This window comes from Clupea harengus, chromosome 7 (genome assembly GCF_900700415.2).
Source record: "Clupea harengus chromosome 7, Ch_v2.0.2, whole genome shotgun sequence".
Classification (NCBI taxonomy): domain Eukaryota; kingdom Metazoa; phylum Chordata; class Actinopteri; order Clupeiformes; family Clupeidae; genus Clupea; species Clupea harengus.
Window position 1 is genome coordinate 6,581,104 of NC_045158.1, and position 20,487 is coordinate 6,601,590.

A 20,487-nucleotide genomic window follows, 5' to 3' on the forward strand; every position below is an offset into this window, starting at 1 on the left:
CAAGCATGAAGACATCCACCATACGGCCATCTGATTAGTGGCAGGAGATGAGCGGTACTCTACCTGTTCAGGGTAGGGCAGCTCCCTCTGAAATAAGACAGGTGTGTGTTAGTAGGCGCATCAGCATCCGTTTCTATCTTAGCTCTACACATCATCAGCAGTTTCATAAAGCCCTTTTTTAATAGAGGTTTATAAAGCACTGTTCATAACAGGTTATTCTGTTGTTGTAATGTTACTGTTATGAAATCATGGAGTCATCACAGCATTAAGAATGTTAAGATGCCCCAGCCGCAATTAATGATCTTTGGAATGGGAGATGAGAACGGAGTGTGCGATGTACTGGGATTCAACAGAGCAACTCTTGTTAATCGCTCTAAACTCAAAATACACCACTTGTAAAATTCGATCTACTGCAATGTTAGACTTGTATGTATTTAGTTTTTCACTAAACATTCCTTTGTTTGCATATATATATATATATATAGTAATGTACGCCCTCTCCCTATTAAAACATACCTGTATGCCATAGCTTTTCTTGTTTTATTTGTATTACTGTAAACCTGAAGTTGGTCCATTAATCAAAATATATGACTATTTAAAACATGTAAGGAAAAGCTACAGCAGGTAGCATCAATACATTGCAGGCAAAGGGATCCAAAATGTGGTTGTTAGGAAGGTAAAGGCTTGTGTGACTGACACACTGACGCACACTCATCCACATTCCGAGTTAGGGGTTCAGTCATTATTAGTTATCTAGACTGAGATGTTGAAAAAATTTAATAAAACTATATTACTTGTGGTCTGCCATGGAGCGAGTCTCTGTGGCGTTAGGCTCTCTTGTTGGGAGAAACGAGAGACATATAATAATGTCAGGTGGTAAAAGAGAGACAAACCAAATGAAGAAATGCTAAGATCAGATGGTTTTGATAAGTAACCCCAAGGGCCACTTAAATAATGCTGTGGGGCTACTTTCACACATTCTGACTGAGGACCAGGCAAAGCCATAGAGCCTATAGGAAATAAATGAGCAGACGGTCTGGTGGGACTATGGACTGGAACAAGCTGTAGATGAAGGTGTACAGCATGGGGAAGAGCCCGGGAAAACCAACACAACACATAATCGTGACATTTTCTGTTCACAAATGCACAGATGTCTGATATGAATTCTTCATTAATATTTTAAAATGTGCACTGATCTTTTTAGGGGCTTTGGGAATTCATATCAGGAACAAAATTGAATTTTGTAATTTAATGACACTCTGACATGATTTGCACAAAATATCACAATATGGGGACATTTATTGCAGTACTTCTAAAAGACCAAATAGCGAATATTGTGATATATTGTGCTGTGGGGTCTTAGGGTTTTTGGAGACGCAAGCAAGGAAGGTGTGACAGGAAGGCTGGGTGGCTCTTCTGGCAGGTGTTACCTGTTGGGGTGGGACGAGGGCAACATGAACTGAAAGTCCACAACACACGTCCCATCCATTAGCTGGTGGTGCTGAAGGCTGTTGAGCTCGTAGGCAATGTACCCCCGTCGCACATACACCTTAAGACAGAATATATCAGGAAGAGCAGACAGACTGCATACAGATTACATGGCCGAGACACATGAACACCTGTGCTTATAGAGAATGGCACAGTCATTTTGAACCATGATTATCAAACCACCATGCCACTGTATATTTTGCTGTGAAAATACTTGCTAAAGAATCGTTAAAAATGAAAGAATTTGTTAAAAAGGAAAACGTGTAGTGCAATGTTATTAATAAACATAAGGTTGTAGCTAAACAAACTTCAAATCAATTCATGATGTTTGACACATCATTTACTTCAAATCCTCTCTGGAAGAAGGTTCCTACATGCTGGGAATCTCACCTCAAGTGCAGCCATGCACACCACGCGGTTGGAGTGGTAAAAGAAATCAGGCAAGACATCAAAGATGGAGGTCTCGGAGAGGATTAGTTTCTGTAACAAAAAAAAAAAAGTTGCCAAGTTAAACAATTTCCTCCCTGAGAAAAACAAAAAACCAAACCGAGTGAATGAATCTGTTGAATGCAAATCACCTTGAGGTTCTCCGGGCAGAACTGGTGCCCGTACATATCAATGGCAGACAAGAAGATGGACTCCACCTGGTTGTGTCTCAACTCATAGGAGGGCAGATGAGAGGCGATCAGCACCTACGAGTGAAAATGAGTCATGGAAAGCCCTCATGGGTCAAAGGTTACAGATATGCAGTGTGCTGTGTGAGGAGTCAGACCAAGACTGTCTTGAGGACTACACCAGCACTTACTTTTCCGTAGTATAACCTAACCTGTCACTGAACATTTCAACCTACATCTGGACCAACCTGTTTCTAAAAAAAAACAGAGAGACATTTAACAAGGGTTCACAATGGGGCCTGAACTACACTACATTACGCATCTATTTCCTGTAACCACTTGGCTATTGTAAATGAGCAGAGTGTGTTGGGGCTGCATGGGTAGGCTGCTGAGGACTGTTGATGCAGACCGACCTGTCTGGCGCGCAGGGCCACCTTGGAGTTCTCCATCTTGCTGAGCTGTGTGAGCTCATTCAGAATGGCCATCAGCTCATCAGCCAGAGTGGGGTCCCTTCCACAGAGCTGGTCCTTTAAACCACAGCGAGTAGCCCAGTATTAAAAAAAAGAAACACAGCATACCTCAGTTTCTGATGTCATTCCTCCCTACTGTAAGTGCAATTCCATACTCATACTGCAGCTGTTATTGTGCCTCTTGAACGTTTAACAGCTCTAAAACCTTATAGATCTACAAAACTGTAGTCTTCAGAAGTTTAACAAAACACACATCACAGATACGTCCTTGGATGTACATAGCAGTATAGACTGCGGCCTTACAATGAGCATGGTGACCAGGATGTTCTTCTTGGAGACTTGGGCATGAGAGAAGATGTACTCCAGAACAGGACTCATGTTTGGCTTGTGCTGTTCCCTCAGTTTAATGACACACTTATCATAATGACCTAAGGTACAAAACACAAAGTCAAATAGGTAAACCTAAGACAGAAAAGGCTTGTATTTGAAGCTGGCAGAAAGAATAATAGTTAACATTTATTTATTTGCAACAACATAATACCTACAACTACTGTTTGACAGTTTGACGAAAAGCAGTGATATAAATATAACTTGAAAAATGAAAGATTTTGTAGACAGTTAGCATTCACCTTGCTGAAACTGCATCTCCACCCCTAGGTATCTCTTCAGTAAGTCTAGTACCACAGCTTTCATGTAGCCTCTGACACCACTGCGATACCTGAACCAAACATATGGAACCAATAAAGACAAAAGTTACACTTCAGTTACACAATTACACTATAGTTGTCTTTCTTGTTCACTAAAATCATTGTTTGCTTTTGTTAATTTCCGCTATCCAGAATCTACAAAGCATGGGTGCAACAAAGCATGGAGACCTGAAAATGGCACCTTCATAACATTGATATGTGTCAGGGAGTTCTAACCTCTGCACCAGTTGCACAATGCTCTGGGTGTTCATGAACAAAACCTCGCGGTCGGCCTTCCGCTGCAGAGTGGCGGCATGGCTGTCCAGTATGTTCGCTATCTGTGAGGACAGAGACAGGGCTTATAAAGATGTCTAGGGCTATTCAGTTATCAGTTTGAGAAGTGGACCATAGAGATACAGTAAGAGTGACTATTAATATGACACGTATTTAAAAACAAGACAAAGTCCAACAAGTAGCCTCAGCCCAACACGTAGTACCATTTCGATAACACATTGCATTCATTTGCACTTTCAGTCTCTTACACTTTAGAATGAGACGGTGAAAATGAACGTTCAACCTGTCAACCTTTAAACTAAAGTGTGAAAAACTAAAGAGCAAATGGTGTGAGGTCTGACCCTCTGGCTAGGGAACTGGCACAGGACGGACGTGATGTTGCTGGCGTACTGCGCCATGACTTTGCGGATGGCCTTCTCCACGGCGACGGGGATGCGGCCTGAGACGCTGGTCATGATCTCCTGCAGCTCCAGCAGAGGCAGGGAAGGGTCGCGCAGAGTCTTCATCAGACTGCCAACCCATTTCTTCAACTGCAGGACACACAGACACACACACACACACGCACGTGACACACTAGAGGGACCACGCTACACATCACATCATCAGAAGACCATTGCTTTTTTTCTTTTCTTTTTACAATAAAAAATCCATGGTGCTAGTAAAGTAATGGCTCCCCTCTGAGGAAAATCAGACCATCACTATAAACTCCTTTAGGTTCTCAATAAGAAATACAAGAGCTCCTAAAAGTTCTTGACAAAGCCTCCCATAAACTCATGTTCCCATCCCTTAAAGCCCAGCTGTTATTGAGAATGGCGTCTGTGTTTTGGTGTTTGTGGCGTCTGTGTTATGGTTTTTTAGCACTTGAGGCCTCTGACCTTGACAATGAAGTAAGGATCAGGGAGGCAGTAGCCGTCCATGATCTTGACCAGGTTATCCAGGACGCTGTGGAACACCTGGTGGAGCTTCTCTCCCCCAATGGGCAGAAGCTCCTGAGGCGGCAAGGATGCAGTGTTGAGCTCAACCTGAAGGATGAAGGGGGGAGAGAGTGAGCGGTGTGGCGTTGACATACAACCTGCCGATCCTGTTTGGCTAAACAGACACTAACGAATCAAAAACATCAACATCCCTGCCTGAATGAAGAGCAGAGCTCCTCTCCCCAACCTTCTTCACTTAGACAACTCAAGATGAAAGTATCTTTCAGATCGTAACAGAGCTAAGTGGTGTAATTATGAAGTAGAAAAATCCAGACGTTGTCTGAGCTGACCTGACGGATGCTGCTGGGGTCGTCCAGTTCCAGGTGGGCCACCATACATCCCGGTTCCAACACTGCACCCGACCTTTTCACAAAGTGCACACAGCCAGACTCCTCCACAACCAGGCTCATGACCATCTTCATCACCTACAACAAACGGTACACAACCCCAAAAGAATGTGACACCGGAACTCTTTATTCATCACACAAGTAAGCCTAAAGACCACACTGCTCACTACGCACACCATCAAACGTGTCAACATGTGTGTATGTTGATATAAAGTGATCGAAGTTCACCTCTATCTCTGCGTAAGGGTGACCTGCACAGATATGGCCCCCATCCTCCACCATGTACTGCAGCAGTTTGCCTGCAGAGGGCGACCTGAGCACCGTGGGGTCTTTCTCTTTCTCAAACACACACGTCTTGTTTCCAACAGTGATGCGATACCTGAAAAGAACACAACTTACGTGAACTGACAACAAGGAATCTGCTCACTGAGATCCGAATTAAAAAAAAAAAATCTGATAGTATCAGTGTTTAATCACAAGATGACTGACCTACAGTGGAACCAGACCACTATTGTGTAAACATGAAAGATTGCTATGTTTGTCAAATGATGATAGGTTGCGAGAAGCAGACACTCCACAGTTTGACAGGAGAAGAAGAAGGGATCAGAGGGGTTGGTGGCTCCTCACCTGTCTACCTCCTCCTTCATGTAGGTGGTGTAGCTGCTGCCATTGTAGGAGAGCAGCAGACCTCCATCACTCAGCCTGTGGACGTCGATCTCAATGTCAGAGCCGTTCATGATGATGACATAGGTGGTCGGGGACTGGCGTCCCACCTGAATAACACAAACACACACGCACACGCACACACACACACACACACACACACACACACACACACACAGACACAGACAGACAGACAGAGAGCAACTGTTGCAAGGTTAAAATAACAGAGAGGTTTTAAAGATCTTAGAATGACTGGCAGAATGGAAGGCGTGTCCTTTCTTCAGCACCTTAAGACCGTATTTAACTCCTTCGTAGATTAGGTCAACCTCAACAAAGTTCAGGAGACTGGCTGCAGGAAGCACTTGGCCCCTAAGAGGACAACAGTAAGGTCAGTAAGGTACTCTTTTAAGACGACACACACCAGTATTTGAAGTGTGAAAACTGAGAGAGAACTGAGAGTCGCACCTTTCCAGCGAGTGAAGGAAGTCAGCCATGCTCTTCCTGAAACAAGCATCTGCCACATGCAACGACCCACAGACAACTCCCAACATGGTGTCCGGCCTCTCAGCCTAGAGCAAAGAATGCCAAAAAGAGAAAAAAAAAGATGATTTTCAATACATTTGTTTTGGTAGTGTTTCCCATCCCCCATTTTGTTTCATACGGGCAGGCTCGCACTTGCACTTTCTCTGAGATGAGGTGGTCTAGCCAGCCAGTGTCAATGTCATTATTCCTGAAGCTCTCCGTCTCCAGCAGCTTGATAAGGTACTCCACAGTAGTCCGGAAGTCTCCACGTATGGACAGCTCTTTCAGGGCCACCACCATGTTCCTGTAACACATTAAGATCTGGGTTAGTAATTTCTACATTAATGGTAGGGGGAACAGGAAGCTGTGTGTTTTTTATGGCTTCCTCCTTCTGAACCGGGACAATTAGGCTAAATCCCTGACCAAGTTTCTAATCAATACAGATGAAGAATAGGTTGATGTGGTGTCATGAACTGGATTATTAGACATGGTTTGGAACAGGTCCACAGGTAATACCACAACATCTATAGTTGAGGAGATGTATTACAGATAAATGATAATACTTCATAGAAAATGTGAACTACACAGAATGGCTGACGCTGTATTTGTTTTGGGTTTGGTCTTCCCATTCACCGTCCCCAGAAAACCCAACGTTTGAATGTAACGGGTCACAGTGTGACCCAAATCCTTCTGCTTCTTATCTTGTCAGTCCCCCCGGGCTAGTCCAGTTAAAAAGCCAACTTACGAGATGGCCTCCTCGCGGTTCTCCCCCCAGGAGAAGCAGTGACCGAACTGGGAGTCGGCGAACTCATGCAGATCGCCCGTGGCCCCGACGCTGAAGTAGCCCCACACGTTCTTACTGCTCCTGAAGTTCAGCTCCTGCACAGTGCCCGAGCTGGGCTTAAACCCCTACAACACACAATTAAACAGCAGAAGCATACGACTGGAGTAAGGAAAACACATTAACAGCAGTGTTTCCCCTACCATTATATTAGGGGGGCGCCCCGCCCCGCCCCCCAACGGCACCCCCAGCCCCCCCTGGAAAGTCAAGTTAATTTTGTTCAATTTTATTTTCTATAAAGCGCCAGATCACAACGGAAGTCATTTAAGGTTACCTTTCCTATAGAACATGTCTATAGCTTGTTATTTTATTAAACAACATAAATAGCCTTATGTTATTTATCTTATTTACACGACGGCATGTCATTTTTGTCTCTACATGGTCGCGCGTTTACAATTCTCCTCTGCTCTCTGTATCGCGCACGGCGCACAAACACACAGACACGTGCGCGCACACACAGGTGATGAGCACACTCCCACCAGCGGACAGAATTGGGCTTAAGAATCAGTGCACAGCTACGGACACTTTTAAGCTTTTAAGAACACATTTCCAGGCGTTCATCTTTTCTTAGGTTGGTCTTTCGAAGTCCGTAAGAAGACACTTAAGAAAATGTTCGAGAATGAGGCCCAATGAGAATGGCTACACCAGACGTGGAAACAGAACGTATGGCCAGGTCGCACCGAAAATTCAAAAATAGATCTGGCTTGCATTTTTTATCATTTTCTGCGAGTTGTGCGTGGCCCTTTTTACATAGTCTGGTAATAAATCTATGAAATGTAATGACAATTATTTATTTTGCTGTGAATAATGAAGGAAGCAATAAATCCGATTATTTTCCAAACGCTCGAGAGCTGTTGCCATGGAGATTTAACGTTACTTTCTGTTTGAAGATAAGGTAGCAGCTAGTGTTGAAGAATGGATGACTTGAAATTTGACGACTTTAAAATAATATATGAAATTGAACAACATCAACACCTTTACGGATAAAATAAATAAACAAGGATAGCAAACAGATTGATACGCATAGAATGAGAACGGCAGAAATGCAGGCAGGACGTCAGATGACGACAGATCACAGTGACACAGGCTGGTTTTTTTTCGTCATATGTGAAGGCTGAGACATTCATAACATTTTATTCAGTCTTACTGATGGTCCTTTTGTAATGCCAACAGGTGCACTTCGTTGTGGACAATGGCGTATCTAGCCCTATTTAAATTGTTTTACATTTTTGAGATTGTCAAATTCACACCTAACAACCGATTTAGTGGAATTATTTTGTTTATTTCTTAGAGTTAGAAATAAAATAGTCTCGAGTAGCACATGAATCCTGCCTGTTTGAGACTGTGGCGGCAAGCGCACGGCTCTGTTTGGTCGTGAGTGAGCGAGCGAGCAGGCAGACAGACAGTGATAACGTCTAGTAAACAGACTGGGAGCGACTGTCCGACCCAAGCTGGTGAAATCTGCCATAGTCAGCTGATGGATATAAAGGTATAGCACATGAAGTTTAAAATATTAAAAGAAACGAAATGGTTAAATCATCACGAGATAATAATAGATGTCGTGGCTCTCTTTTATCATGCCGGTTCATTGATCCTGTGGGTATGCTACCCTACTCAGTAGCTCCGCCAGCTATAACTAGCTAGTGAACTCTAGCCTATAACGTTAACCTACTCACTTGAGCTGCAAATCCCTACCATGCTACAGTATAATTAACACCTATCTCAGCAGATGTCTTCAATATGTTTATTGTTGTGCCATATTTTAAATCTAAATGTGTTAATTTCTCTTCCTAAAACCCACTAGAGGACACTATTTAAAAGGATATTTTCCAAAAATTCTTATGGGGGAGCATGCCCCCAAACCCAAAAGTGGGAACCTAGATTCGCCTCTGGTTGTGGATAAGTAAAGCCTATTTTGCTACATTTTTGTAGTCCTGGTAATCTTTTGTTTGGCATATTGGCAAGGTTATTTAGAGGACCATTTCTCAATGGTTTTGTTCTTGATGAATGAATGTTTGTCTATTAAATCAGTTATTTTTCAACAAAAAACACAATTAAGATTACAAAGAGGAAAATTCGCAACTTTTCATCGCAACTTTCACTTCCTCCGGCAATTTCATCGCAACAAACTCCTAAAAACACAACAACTTTCATCGGAAAAGCTCCCGCGAAATCACGAATTTTAGGCCGCAACTATCTAAAAAAATCCCCTCCCCCAAAGCTGTAAACCTAGGGGAAACACTGAACAGAGATATGCTGAACTGGGAATAATGAGTGAACAGTCATGAGCACAGCAGTAGTGCTAGATCAAGAGAGGTGTACTGTATAAAAAGGTTTCTATTGGTCCTAAAGAGCTAGCGCCGATGATGTTTAACATTGTAGGCCCATGTAGGTCCGTCTCTTCACCTCGTCTGGGTTCTCACTGGTGATCCGTGCTGCGATGACATGGCCCCTGGGAGAGGGGACGAACACCGGGGCATCGAAATTGATCACAGAGTCCCCCCACGGACACTCGCCGTACAGCACGCGGATGTCTTTGATTCTGTGCAGAGGGATACCCATGCCAATCTGCAAAACAAACACACACAGCAAACCTTAACACCCCCATCTGTAACCCTCACGACACACAGCAAACCTTAACACCCCCATCTGTAACCCTCACGACACACAGCAAACCTTAACATCCCATCTGTAACCCTCACGACACACAGCAAACCTTAACGCCCCATCTGTAACCCTCACGACACACAGCAAACCTTAACACCCCATCTGTAACCCTCACGAGAGGATAGTAAAACCTTGAAACCAGGGTGCACTCTACTCTTTATGATGTGACTGTGACGGCCCATTATTGCTTATCTATAGTGCTTTTTTCCCCTTTCCAACCATTGAACTGGTATTGCGTGCACAGCAAAGCATGAAAGTGGCTTTCGCTAAGGCTGGTGTAAGCACTGTCAAGATTTATAACTTCACTATACTCCAGTTTGCTTTGGATATTTGTCTTCTAAATTTTGAACGGTTTGAGATGGTAAAAATGAATGAGAACTAGACATGTGCAGAGGATCGAAACACATAACTAAGGCCATGGAGGGATTCAATTAAAAACAACTAAATATGAGGAACAGAGATGGGTTGAATCAATGCCAGGAGAGGTACTTTAAAGCAGGGGTTCTCAACCCGTTTCTACTCCGAGGCCCACCTTTTCGTATTTGTAACAGGTCGGGGCCCAACAGACACCCCGCTTATTTTAGCTAATCTAAAAGCCGCGGCCCAGTGGTTGGGAAACACTGCTTTAAAGCACATAAACTATCAGACGTCATTGTGATGTCATCGTGTAGGACTACAGCACCTGTAGCTGAGCGGCGGGCAGGTTGACGTCTGCGATCATCTCGGTGCAAGGGTGCTCCACCTGCAGACGAGGGTTCAGCTCCAGGAAGTGGAAACTGCCGTCGTCAGAGAAGAGGTACTCCACGGTGCCAGCACTCACGTAGCCCACCATCTTTGCCAGCTGCACGGCGTACTAACACACACATGAATGGAGAGGGTCACTGATAGGTGAAAATTCACCCTAGTTACCTCAGGACTCCGGAGCTGCATATAAGTATATTTATTAGACAAACAACAACAACAACAACAACAACAATTGCAATCGGGCTCACTCCCAGCACAAGGCTGAAAGTGAAGCAATATTAAACACATCGCATAAGGTTTATATAGAAGTTTAGCGTTCAGCAGAGTAACCACGTGGTGGATTTCTGACGTCCGAGGCAAGGAAGGAAGTTTTGCAAGGTCGGAAGAAGCACAGTTCGACCCTTCTTATCACCTCTGGTCTAAACATGCTCTTGTACATATGCAGACTAAGTGGCACCTAATAATCTAAGTTATACACACGCAGAAACACAGAAAAGTCATGTTCCTGCTTACATAAGTACATGATTCATATAAGGAATATATTAATACAGGGCACTTGATTCATATATTCTTAAGTCATTAACAGTGTTTGGAAATTATCTCCATCAGTCACTTTGAAATCTGATCTCAGTCAAAACATTCATGTCAAAGTTAAAAGTTAACTTCCTGCACTTTTTTTTTTTCTTATGCAAAATAGTATTTATTGTTACACTAGGTCTCTATTGCTCGTAGTAGACTCTCCCCTGTACGTCGTATCGGACAAAAGCATCTGCTAAATGACTAAATGTATTTGTAAATGTAAATGTAAAAGCCAGGTGGCCGAGGACCAACTTTTGAAGACTAATGAGGAACCTGTCAGGTCAAATGCAATGCAATTATGCAATGTGCTTTGCTCAAATCCCCTCAGCACTGCTGGGTGAAGGGAGGTCAATGCAGGCAAATAGTCAGCACTGGCAGATCGATAACCAATTATTCTCACCCGTTCCATGTGTTCGAATGTTGATGAGGCAGCGATGGTGGCGGGCGCTTCCTCGATGATCTTCTGGTGTCTCCTCTGGATGGAGCAGTCTCTGCCAAACAGCGAGCAGGCATTGCCATACTGGTCAGCCAGGATCTGCACCTCCAGGTGACGGGCATGCTGCGCCAACTGCATGATGAAGATGGGTGAACCTGGCACCTCCGCCTGAACCTGAAACGGCAATAACACCATGACAACCCACCTTCATCTTCAATCATCGATGACTGTAACAGTAGCACCAAACTATGTGCCACTCACCATCATCTGAACCAATCCCCCTTCGATTGTTATCTTCATCAGCACGGTCTATAACCTAATCCAGCATGCCCCTGTAATTTGTCCACTCAACACAGTTGTCCAGCAGTAAGAGAAAAAGACTTCCTGAGGATCCCTGAGATTTCCCATGCAGTCCTGCAGCACTGACCTGTCTGAAGAAGTTGGGGAAGTCATCAGCACACTCCACTTTCCTGATGCCCTTTCCACCGCCTCCCTCGGACGCCTTGATCACGATGGGGTAGCCGATCTTCTCTGCACTCTATAAGAACAAAACACCAAAGCATCACAATACAAATCGATATAAAGCGGTCCAAAAACTGTGACTGAGAATACACACAAACAAAAAATGTTAACACATTTTAAGAAAGCAATATCACAAAAAAATCACATGGTTTAAGTAAACGTGAAAGAAAACATAACACTTGACACCACTCAATACAACCTATACACAGTCCCCACTTTGCAGTGACCCTTTGAGGTATACCCAATGTGTGGATAACCATGTAAATAATCAGCTGTGAGAAGAGTTTCCTTACCGCCAGTCCTTCGTCCACATCCCTCACGCAGCCCCTAACAAACACCTCCGGGGGAACACTGATGACGTGGCCCAACCTCTGGTCCTCCTCTGCCCACTCCACTCTCAGTCCTGCGGGCACAATCGTGACAAATCTTGCCCTCACATTTTTCACTTCCATGTTCTTTTATCTGCTCATTTGTAAAGCACTTTTAATTACCAATGTGCATGAATTACGCTACAGTAAATAAACGTACCCTGCTCTGCCTTGCCACAAGCCTGGACTTTAAACCAATGTAATGAGACGCACTCAATTGATTTTAAAACGCCCCCCCCCAAAAAAAGATAAAGCGTTCTGTGTATCATCCACGATTGTGTGTAATATGAAGTGGAAGGCAGCGAGTGAACTCAGGACTGTGAATGAAGCATGAATGCACATCAGTGGGCTGCTTGAAGGAGTGGCTACCTGAGCCGCTCCAGGGGAGGGTGGGGATGTCAGCACTCTGAGCTACGATGGAGGAGGCCACCTTATCCCCCAAAGCCCACATGGCCTTACAGGATGGACCTGAGAAATAAACACACACACACACACATATGTACATCAATACATAAACACACATGCATATTCATAAACAGACACACACACACACACACACACACACACACACACACAAAACATCAATATACATACATACATACATACATGCATACGTATATTCATACACACACACAGCATTCTAGTCCATTCTGGGGGTAATGTCTGTGCTCTGCTGTCTCAGTGGGGTGAAGAGTTGTTCACCTAAGAAGGTAATCCCAGCCTTGTGCAGCAGCTCTGGTAGTTTGGGGTTCTCTGAGGCATGGCCCCATCCGGCCCACACTGCCTAGAACCAGAAAACCAACCACAGTGGTTCTAGATTATCATAGATTAACCAAATTGTTAACTCATGCACTTTCAGTATAGCTACTTTACAACTCTGCTTATCACACGGTGTATTCCATCTTATCTATCTTTCTTTCCTCGGAAAATGATGGTATTGTAAAGCTATGCTTACTCAGACCATTGTGATTATGATTACTCAAATGGTTCGAATTCAGTCTACACTTTCACACAATTTACATACATAAGCCTAGAACTGAGAATCACCATGTCATTTTACGCCCCCATTCTACAGCTATCAAATGTCATACCTTGAGTAACTCACTAGCTGGATAAAGTCAAAGACATGACATAATTTACCTGCACTGGAATTCTCTTGGCAATATCCACGATCAGCTCGACGTTAGCGTAGTTGTTGTTATTAGCACCACCTGGGACTGGCACATAGTGGTCGGCCATCTTTATGTATTCTGGAAGAAGCAGGAAGATTGATATTAAATCACTATTTTGGTCAGATACACATGAAAGAACAAAAAAAAGGGGCCCTCAAGTTACTGGAGGATCTTTGCTATCACCTGCATTTGCTTTCAGGTCCTCTGGGGCGACCATCACCACAAACCGGATGGTTCTCTCATTCCGGAACATCTCGTACGACCAGCGCCGGATGGACCGAATGCATTTCACAGCTGCTATGCCATTGTTGGCAATGAGTACCTTGCAATAAAATCAAAGAGAAAATCTGATCTGGAGGTCCGATTGGAGTCCAGTGAGAGCAGGTGCTGACCCGTTGAGACATTATGGAGCCCAGTTATGCAGAACAGGAACTTCTAGGTTGAGATATCTATCTGGATTTGTCCATTAACACAGCTTCTTCACCAGGTAGAGCAAGGGTGTGAAATGATCAGGCTTTCTACACAGTTTTACTAGGGCCAGGTTATTCCTACCCCTTTGTTTGTACACTTTTCCTTTGACCTGCGAGAGGTATTTTACCCTATAGTAACCCTAATCTCAAAGCTTATAAGATAGTGAAGTAAACCAAGGGCAGCAACAGGTATTTCCACACACACACACACACACACACACACACACAACAACAACCCTACCTTGTCTATGACCCGGTCTCCTCCAAATCGTGTGACAAACTCAGCCGGGGAGGCGACGGTGAAGTCTCTCTGTATGTCCATTTTGCGATGCTCTCGTCCCTTCTTCACCAGGTGGATGCCTGACATGCTGGGCCTCCAATGGAGGCGAGACAGACAGAGGTAAGATCATGGCATAGCTCGAGCTTAAAGAAAGGGAAGTGAACTTTACCTCCCTAGCACCGACTAGTAGATAAGACTCATTGTGCCACAAAAAAAATATCTGCTGGCTATAAATAGTTTCATACAGTTGTTTCTATCTGAAGAACCATGGTAGTTCCATACTAGCTACATACAGAGTGGCCAAGAGGCAAGTGCAATACCATTTAAAGGAAACTACTTCATCCTTTTTCAGGAATAAACGGAATATTTGCAGCTAATTTAGAAGGCGTAATCATTGTACTGACATCAAGTACTCTTGAAGCCAGAAGCAAGACCAGACAAAGTTTAGCCGCTCTCGAATGATGTTCTTTGATCATAAATGCTATAGCGTCCACAGTCCAACACATACTCCAACAAAACAATATAACAATAGGATATGGATAAAATAACCATTGATCAAGCCCTTTCACCTGAATACCATGAGATTTTTTCAGATTTAAGAGTATTCTCTTCCTTACCGGCAGTCCCGTCTGCCATCTCGTCTTGTTCCTGAGCACTGTGCTCATAAATGTTCACATGGCAGCAGCAGCCAATCACAGGTTAATGTGTCAGCTAGCCAATCCACCCTATTCATCAACCCTCTGAGGTTGATTACAATGTGTCGGCTGCTTTAGGGAAATATAATGAAAATTACTTCTCTAATTCTACACAGCACAGACTGTGTGCTTTAGAATAAAAAAAAAACAATCAGGTTCTAACTGACCAGTGCATCAATGATCTGAATCATAGGCTAATGGTGGTACCACGACTAGTAATAACAACAACAAATTCATTCAAAGCTGTAACACATTCTCAAAAGATTCCTCCATGTCATGACAAGAGATCAGGCAACGACTGGCTTTAGTCTTGCATTGAACGGCCCAAAAATGTAATATACTATACTATTATGTATTTCTCAGCAAAGACCTTCACGTCTGAGTTATACCAAGTGGCATTACTGTGTGGAACAAGACAGTTTCAACACAACAGGTGAATCCAATCTAAAATGGACATATATTTTTATAAAAATAAAAGCATCTTGATTAGTCCTGTGAGCAAAGAGTAGTAGGTAGTGAAACACTTTAAAAAGCCCAATTAACCTCTGGCCAGTTTTCTTACCTTAAACAAAACAATTAAAATGGACAATCTGTGGGCTCTTGAGTAGTACCATAAAACCCTCAGCATCAGGTTTATGAAGACCTCTAACTCTTGCAAAGGTAACATAAAGATGTGTTTTCATGACAAAAGTAAAACAAACAAAAAAGTGCACAAGACAGACCTGATCTGTTTTCCAAGATGCGCTAACCTTTCGAGAGTCTGAAATCGATTTAGCGGAGTTATCTCCCTCCATGACTAAAATCGGCAAATAAAAACCACTAGGTCTGTGGTTTCCTTTCCTCTACGCCTAACCACCTTCCCATACCCCTCCCACTTGCAGATAAACTTCCTCTATACACACATGGGCAAAACAAGCTTACAGTGAACAGCGCTGGACAGAATGTTTTGAGTAATATACTACTACCCATAGTTTGACAATCATCTTTTACATACGACAAAAAAAAACCTCTGTAAATCGGTCACATAAAAATATCAGTAACTATGTCGTAAATAAGTTCCCCCTCCCCCCACCAAAAATAATTAAGCAAAACAAAACCAAGATCAAGTTTATGTACAAAAAGCAATGTTCTTTTCTTTCTCACCTCTCCCATCCTCAAGCATTCTCCCCATCTTTCTCCTGAAAATGTTTCCCCACACAAAGTGCAAAACCGAGCTTTTCTCATGCAGCCGAGGCTAGTGGCCCCTTTATCCAGCAGCAAGAGTGGCAGTGCGGCCAGTTGAACCTGCGTCAAGTGGGTGACTGTGAAACAATGGCAACCAACCAAGTACCTGAGATTTCCCACAGGTCACAAACAATTACACACATCCATCTTCAAAAAAAAAAAAAAAAAAAGAAACACAAGAAAGCAAAAAGAAAACTCAAAATAAAACAATGGGCACAGACCACATCTCTTCCTGTTATGTGAGGCTACTCTAATCTATTCCAACGCCCAGAATTTGCTATTTCTTTCTTTTTTTTAAATCACAAGAGCAGCACTTCTGGAAAACAAATGGTGTAACGTTGAACCAAAATTGCAGTAGGTCATTATCCGGCTGCTTGTGAACGTCAAAGTCAGACACACTTGTGCCATTTATAGTCCAAGGATGTGTGGCATGCAACAATAACACAGAACAGAACACGCAACGGTCGGGTGATCCATCCAGTAGCTGCAAGGAGTGTGACGATGTCTGCATGCACACCTCATGGCTTGACATGTTAACCTGTCAGCAACTTAACAAAGGCTAGAGGCATTTAACCATCAGTGGTGTGTACTTTTTACACTCACTTTACAGTAACTGCACATAAGTCTATATTTGTATTGTTTTTGTTTTATACTTTTCAACTGCACTGAGTCTGAGAGCTGCTACCTCAATTTCGTTGTACTTGTGCAATGACCAATAAAGATATTCTATTCTATAAAACACATAGGTTGACATGTATGTATCACATAAGTATCTTGATACTGCTTGACTTCTGTCAGGAAGAACATGTCAATCTTGCTTAACGTTAACCTTTGATCACAAGGCTTGCTTATGTTTATCTCATCAACTCAGAAAATGCTTTCAATTTGAACACGTCATAGCAACAATTCTTTTTTTAAATCGCTTTACTTTCAAAATTTCCCACAAGTTAATATGACTTTGGAAAACAGTTTACTAAACACAACAAGCTGTCAAGTCTGAGGCAGAGAGAGTGCACATTCCCAGTGGCCTAAAATAGAATCAGCGAAGAATGTTTTTTTTTCATGTTATACAGACCTGAGGTTCCCTCCTGGCATGTAGCCTAACTTCTCACATGAGAGGAGGACCTGAACCGCTGCTGGACAATCAAGCCTTCAACCTCAGTAGGGTGGCCAATCAAGAGAAGCCACAAGAGAAGAGATTATTTACCAAAAGTTCCCATTTAGTCTTAGTATCCCAACAAAAACAACTCTGCTCAGGGACATAAATCAAGATCAAGCCACTGATGGAACTAATGTGGTTTTGCAGACTACAGCAACACAGATAAGGAGCAGCAAAGCTGCCAGTTTATAATAAGCTTGCATCCTGAATCACACATATGGACTGCCATTGTGACAGCTTCTGAAGTGAAGGCACTGGAGGTGGGTAGACAGCAGTGAGTGACGGGGAGCTACACTATACGTTCTGCCTTGTGAGGGGGTGTTATGGCAAATCTATGTATTCGTCCGTATTTAGCTATAGGATGCACAGAATGATGACAGGCAATCAATATGATTCAAAGTCACTTCATAGTTTGCCAATGGAACAAGATAAGCCGTGGCCATAGCCTGTGTTTACTGTCCTTCAAAATGCCCAAGGACCGACCCACAGAAATATGGTAGAAATTGATTCCAGAGCACCCTCTACAGCCTCCTGAGTATATTTACAAAAGAATACAAACAGGAAGAGGCAGCCCTTCTAGAGACTAAAAATAAATAAAAGGCCCAAAGCTGCCTTACCGCATTCATGTTATGTCAACTCAAACATACACAATAAAACATGTGGCTAGCAGGAGACCTGACTTCTCCTGTATTGATACTTTCTGTACACAGTGAAGATCCTATTACTAAGATCCAGGCTCTTAGCAGCCTGCCATAACATAGACATCAGTGTGGAGGGGAAAACACACACCTATCTGGAACCAAATATTTACAGTATCTTTCATAACAGATACCTACCTCATGCTTGTTGAGGAAGGAATGGTGGCTGGTGCTGGCAAAGGCTGTGATCGTTGAGAACTAGTGGATGCAGAAGGCACTTCGGTGGAACTAGGTTTGGCTGCTAGAGGCTGAACTATAACCAGTGGTTCATCATCTGATGAGTAATCCTCAGAAGCCCCCAGAATGAATTTGAGTTTCTCTCTGCTCTCAGGACCTCCTCCAAACTTTGGCCTGGATGATGAAGCCTGACTGGGGTTTAGAGAGGCAGATGATGGACCAGGAGGTTCTGTACCAGATGGGAGTTTACTGGCATAAGGTCCATCCATCTTGCTGGAGGTCTGAAGGGTTTCCTCCCCACTATGTGCAGAGGTAGATGCTGTCTGAGGGCCCACTGCTCTGAAATGTTCCTGAGAGGGATCATTTGGTTCTTCGGTTCTGCTTGGCTGCATTTTCCCTGTTGCTCACAAACAATGGTCCTCAGTCAGCTGTCAGTAACCCGATTGATCTAAGTGATGTCAACGGATTACAAAGGTCCGATAGAGGAGGATTGGTGTATCCACTCACCTCCTCAATACACCAGACACACGCCTGAAAAATAAAGTTTACAAAAAGTTATTGTTTATTACCCTTTATCATCTGACTCAACATACAGATACAACTATATCTGGCTATTGAGGTGTCAGGAAAATAAAATCACATTAATAATCTTTCTGTGTGAGGGCTTAACTCAGAGCATAATCCTCTTTAACCTATAAACCAAGACATACTCAAATTAATTATATAAATGAGGCAGATCATGTGTGTGCTGTATACACGGCCATAACCTCAAAACTATTTATTTTGACCAATACATGATGAACCTATTTTTGAACCCTTCAAAACACAGCCTAAACTTCAAACAAGACCACACTCACAGAAGAATGCCGTAAACCACAGGACCTCCTGAACACGCTAATGTATATCCCGCTGTATGCTTTACCTATCAAACAGGAATAAGCATGCGGCAAACCTGAAATAGGGCAATGTGGCACATGCCTTGGCCGACAACAGAATGTGGACACATACTATTCCAGCGTAAATAGACGGTATCTGGCAGCTGTCTAGAGCTGGGGCAGTCAGTATGCTTGCCTCAGTTCTTGTGCCATATAGGGGAAAGGTGAATTATCAGTTAAGGATAAGGGGGAAGGGGACGAGAAGTGGGCTCTAACAAATAAACAAATAGCAGCAAGAGATATGAGATGGTTTCAAAGGTCAGAGGCTAGCTGGTTGACTGTAAATTAGCCGGATTTTGCTGGCTCAATTATTTGCCCAAGCCAACTCTGCAACGAACAGCTATCCCTGGATCCCAAATTACGCTAGATATCCACTGTAGCTAGCTAGCTTTGACAACAAGAAAGCTAGGCACTCCTCATCTACGGTTAAAAGTTAAAATCCATTGCTCAGGTGGCCCTGTCCCTGTAAATATGCAACCATTTCCCCACAATTTTCAGGCTGGCTAAATTATTTCCTTCTGCACAAGAAGGTACATTTAAACGTAAACAAAACATGCTCTGAGCCAGCACCACTCCACTTTATTTCTGCGATACCGATATCATGTATGGTAAAGCTGACAGTTCATGAACAGCAAAAGCCAACGACACTTTATATTCTTATGTTAGGCGAAACAGACTAAATCCATTCTCAAATATAAAGTTATAAGCTATTAGAGGAAATGTGAAATGCTTTCCTCCAGTGGAGTTGGCTATAGGAGTTGCGGAGAGCGTGGCGATAACGATGAGCTTACCGTTAACTTTCACTTCATGTTCACATTATCTGTGGTTCTCTGTCAATCTTGACACCATTTGGATGATGTTGGTTTAGGGTAAATGCGGATAGTTAGTCATTGTTTAAACTGTTCTCGTACGACTTGCTTGCGTAGAAACGAAACGAACACGCGAAAACCTGTGGATCAAACACCATGCGAGGTCTGCTAAACTCATCACAACACTGCCACCCCCTTCGCAACACAACACAGAACAATCAGAGATGCCATACAACGCAACCTCCAGCATCATTTCCGGTGCCGAACTTCTTTTTTTAAACGATGGAATTACTACTTGCAAACCTTTTTTTGTAATTAATTCGCATAGTCTTGAAATTGATTAGAAAATAACGTAGCCTATCTTGTATTTAAGCATCTCGGGTACAGTAAAAAATAGAGACGCTGACAGCACCAACTAGACTATTTGACCAGAGCAGTTAATTAAAGTAACACTATGCAACAATTTGACACTTTTTGAGGTATGGTTTTATAGGCAACTAGTTTTGGTACCATCCTCAAATTCATTTTGATAGCATTATGGTCATGTGAAGGACAGATAAACACCTGTGTCTTCCCCACTAGCCATTCAAGATATGCCCTATGTAGTTCTGTGTAATGGGCTGGAACCCCCTGCAAAAATGGAAGGAAAGCTT

At 43.1% G+C, this 20,487-nt stretch overlaps 1 protein-coding gene across 7 annotated transcripts in view; it reads right to left on the reverse strand.

Moving 5' to 3' along the window:
- Positions 1–20,066, reverse strand: part of acacb (acetyl-CoA carboxylase beta) — a 35,331-nt gene extending 15,265 nt beyond the window's left edge. The window contains exons 1-30 of one of the 7 annotated variants that reach the window (XM_031570303.2): positions 19,817–20,066; positions 18,052–18,621; positions 14,099–14,231; positions 13,571–13,709; positions 13,356–13,465; positions 12,918–12,999; positions 12,585–12,683; positions 12,141–12,250; positions 11,753–11,863; positions 11,290–11,499; positions 10,249–10,419; positions 9,306–9,467; positions 6,804–6,967; positions 6,212–6,362; positions 6,002–6,105; positions 5,824–5,905; positions 5,501–5,646; positions 5,102–5,252; positions 4,817–4,951; positions 4,428–4,574; positions 3,894–4,082; positions 3,496–3,596; positions 3,202–3,290; positions 2,876–3,000; positions 2,516–2,629; positions 2,067–2,180; positions 1,879–1,968; positions 1,431–1,549; positions 795–836; positions 64–87 (exon numbers count right to left, since the gene is read on the reverse strand). In XM_031570303.2, the coding sequence (XP_031426163.1) occupies positions 64–87; positions 795–836; positions 1,431–1,549; positions 1,879–1,968; positions 2,067–2,180; positions 2,516–2,629; positions 2,876–3,000; positions 3,202–3,290; positions 3,496–3,596; positions 3,894–4,082; positions 4,428–4,574; positions 4,817–4,951; positions 5,102–5,252; positions 5,501–5,646; positions 5,824–5,905; positions 6,002–6,105; positions 6,212–6,362; positions 6,804–6,967; positions 9,306–9,467; positions 10,249–10,419; positions 11,290–11,499; positions 11,753–11,863; positions 12,141–12,250; positions 12,585–12,683; positions 12,918–12,999; positions 13,356–13,465; positions 13,571–13,709; positions 14,099–14,231; positions 18,052–18,482 (3,845 nt within the window). In that variant the 5' untranslated portion in view covers positions 18,483–18,621; positions 19,817–20,066. The other 6 variants (XM_012815904.3, XM_031570306.2, XM_031570305.2 and 3 more) reach the window with 6 other exon arrangements.
- Between the last annotated feature and the right edge of the window lie 421 nt (positions 20,067–20,487).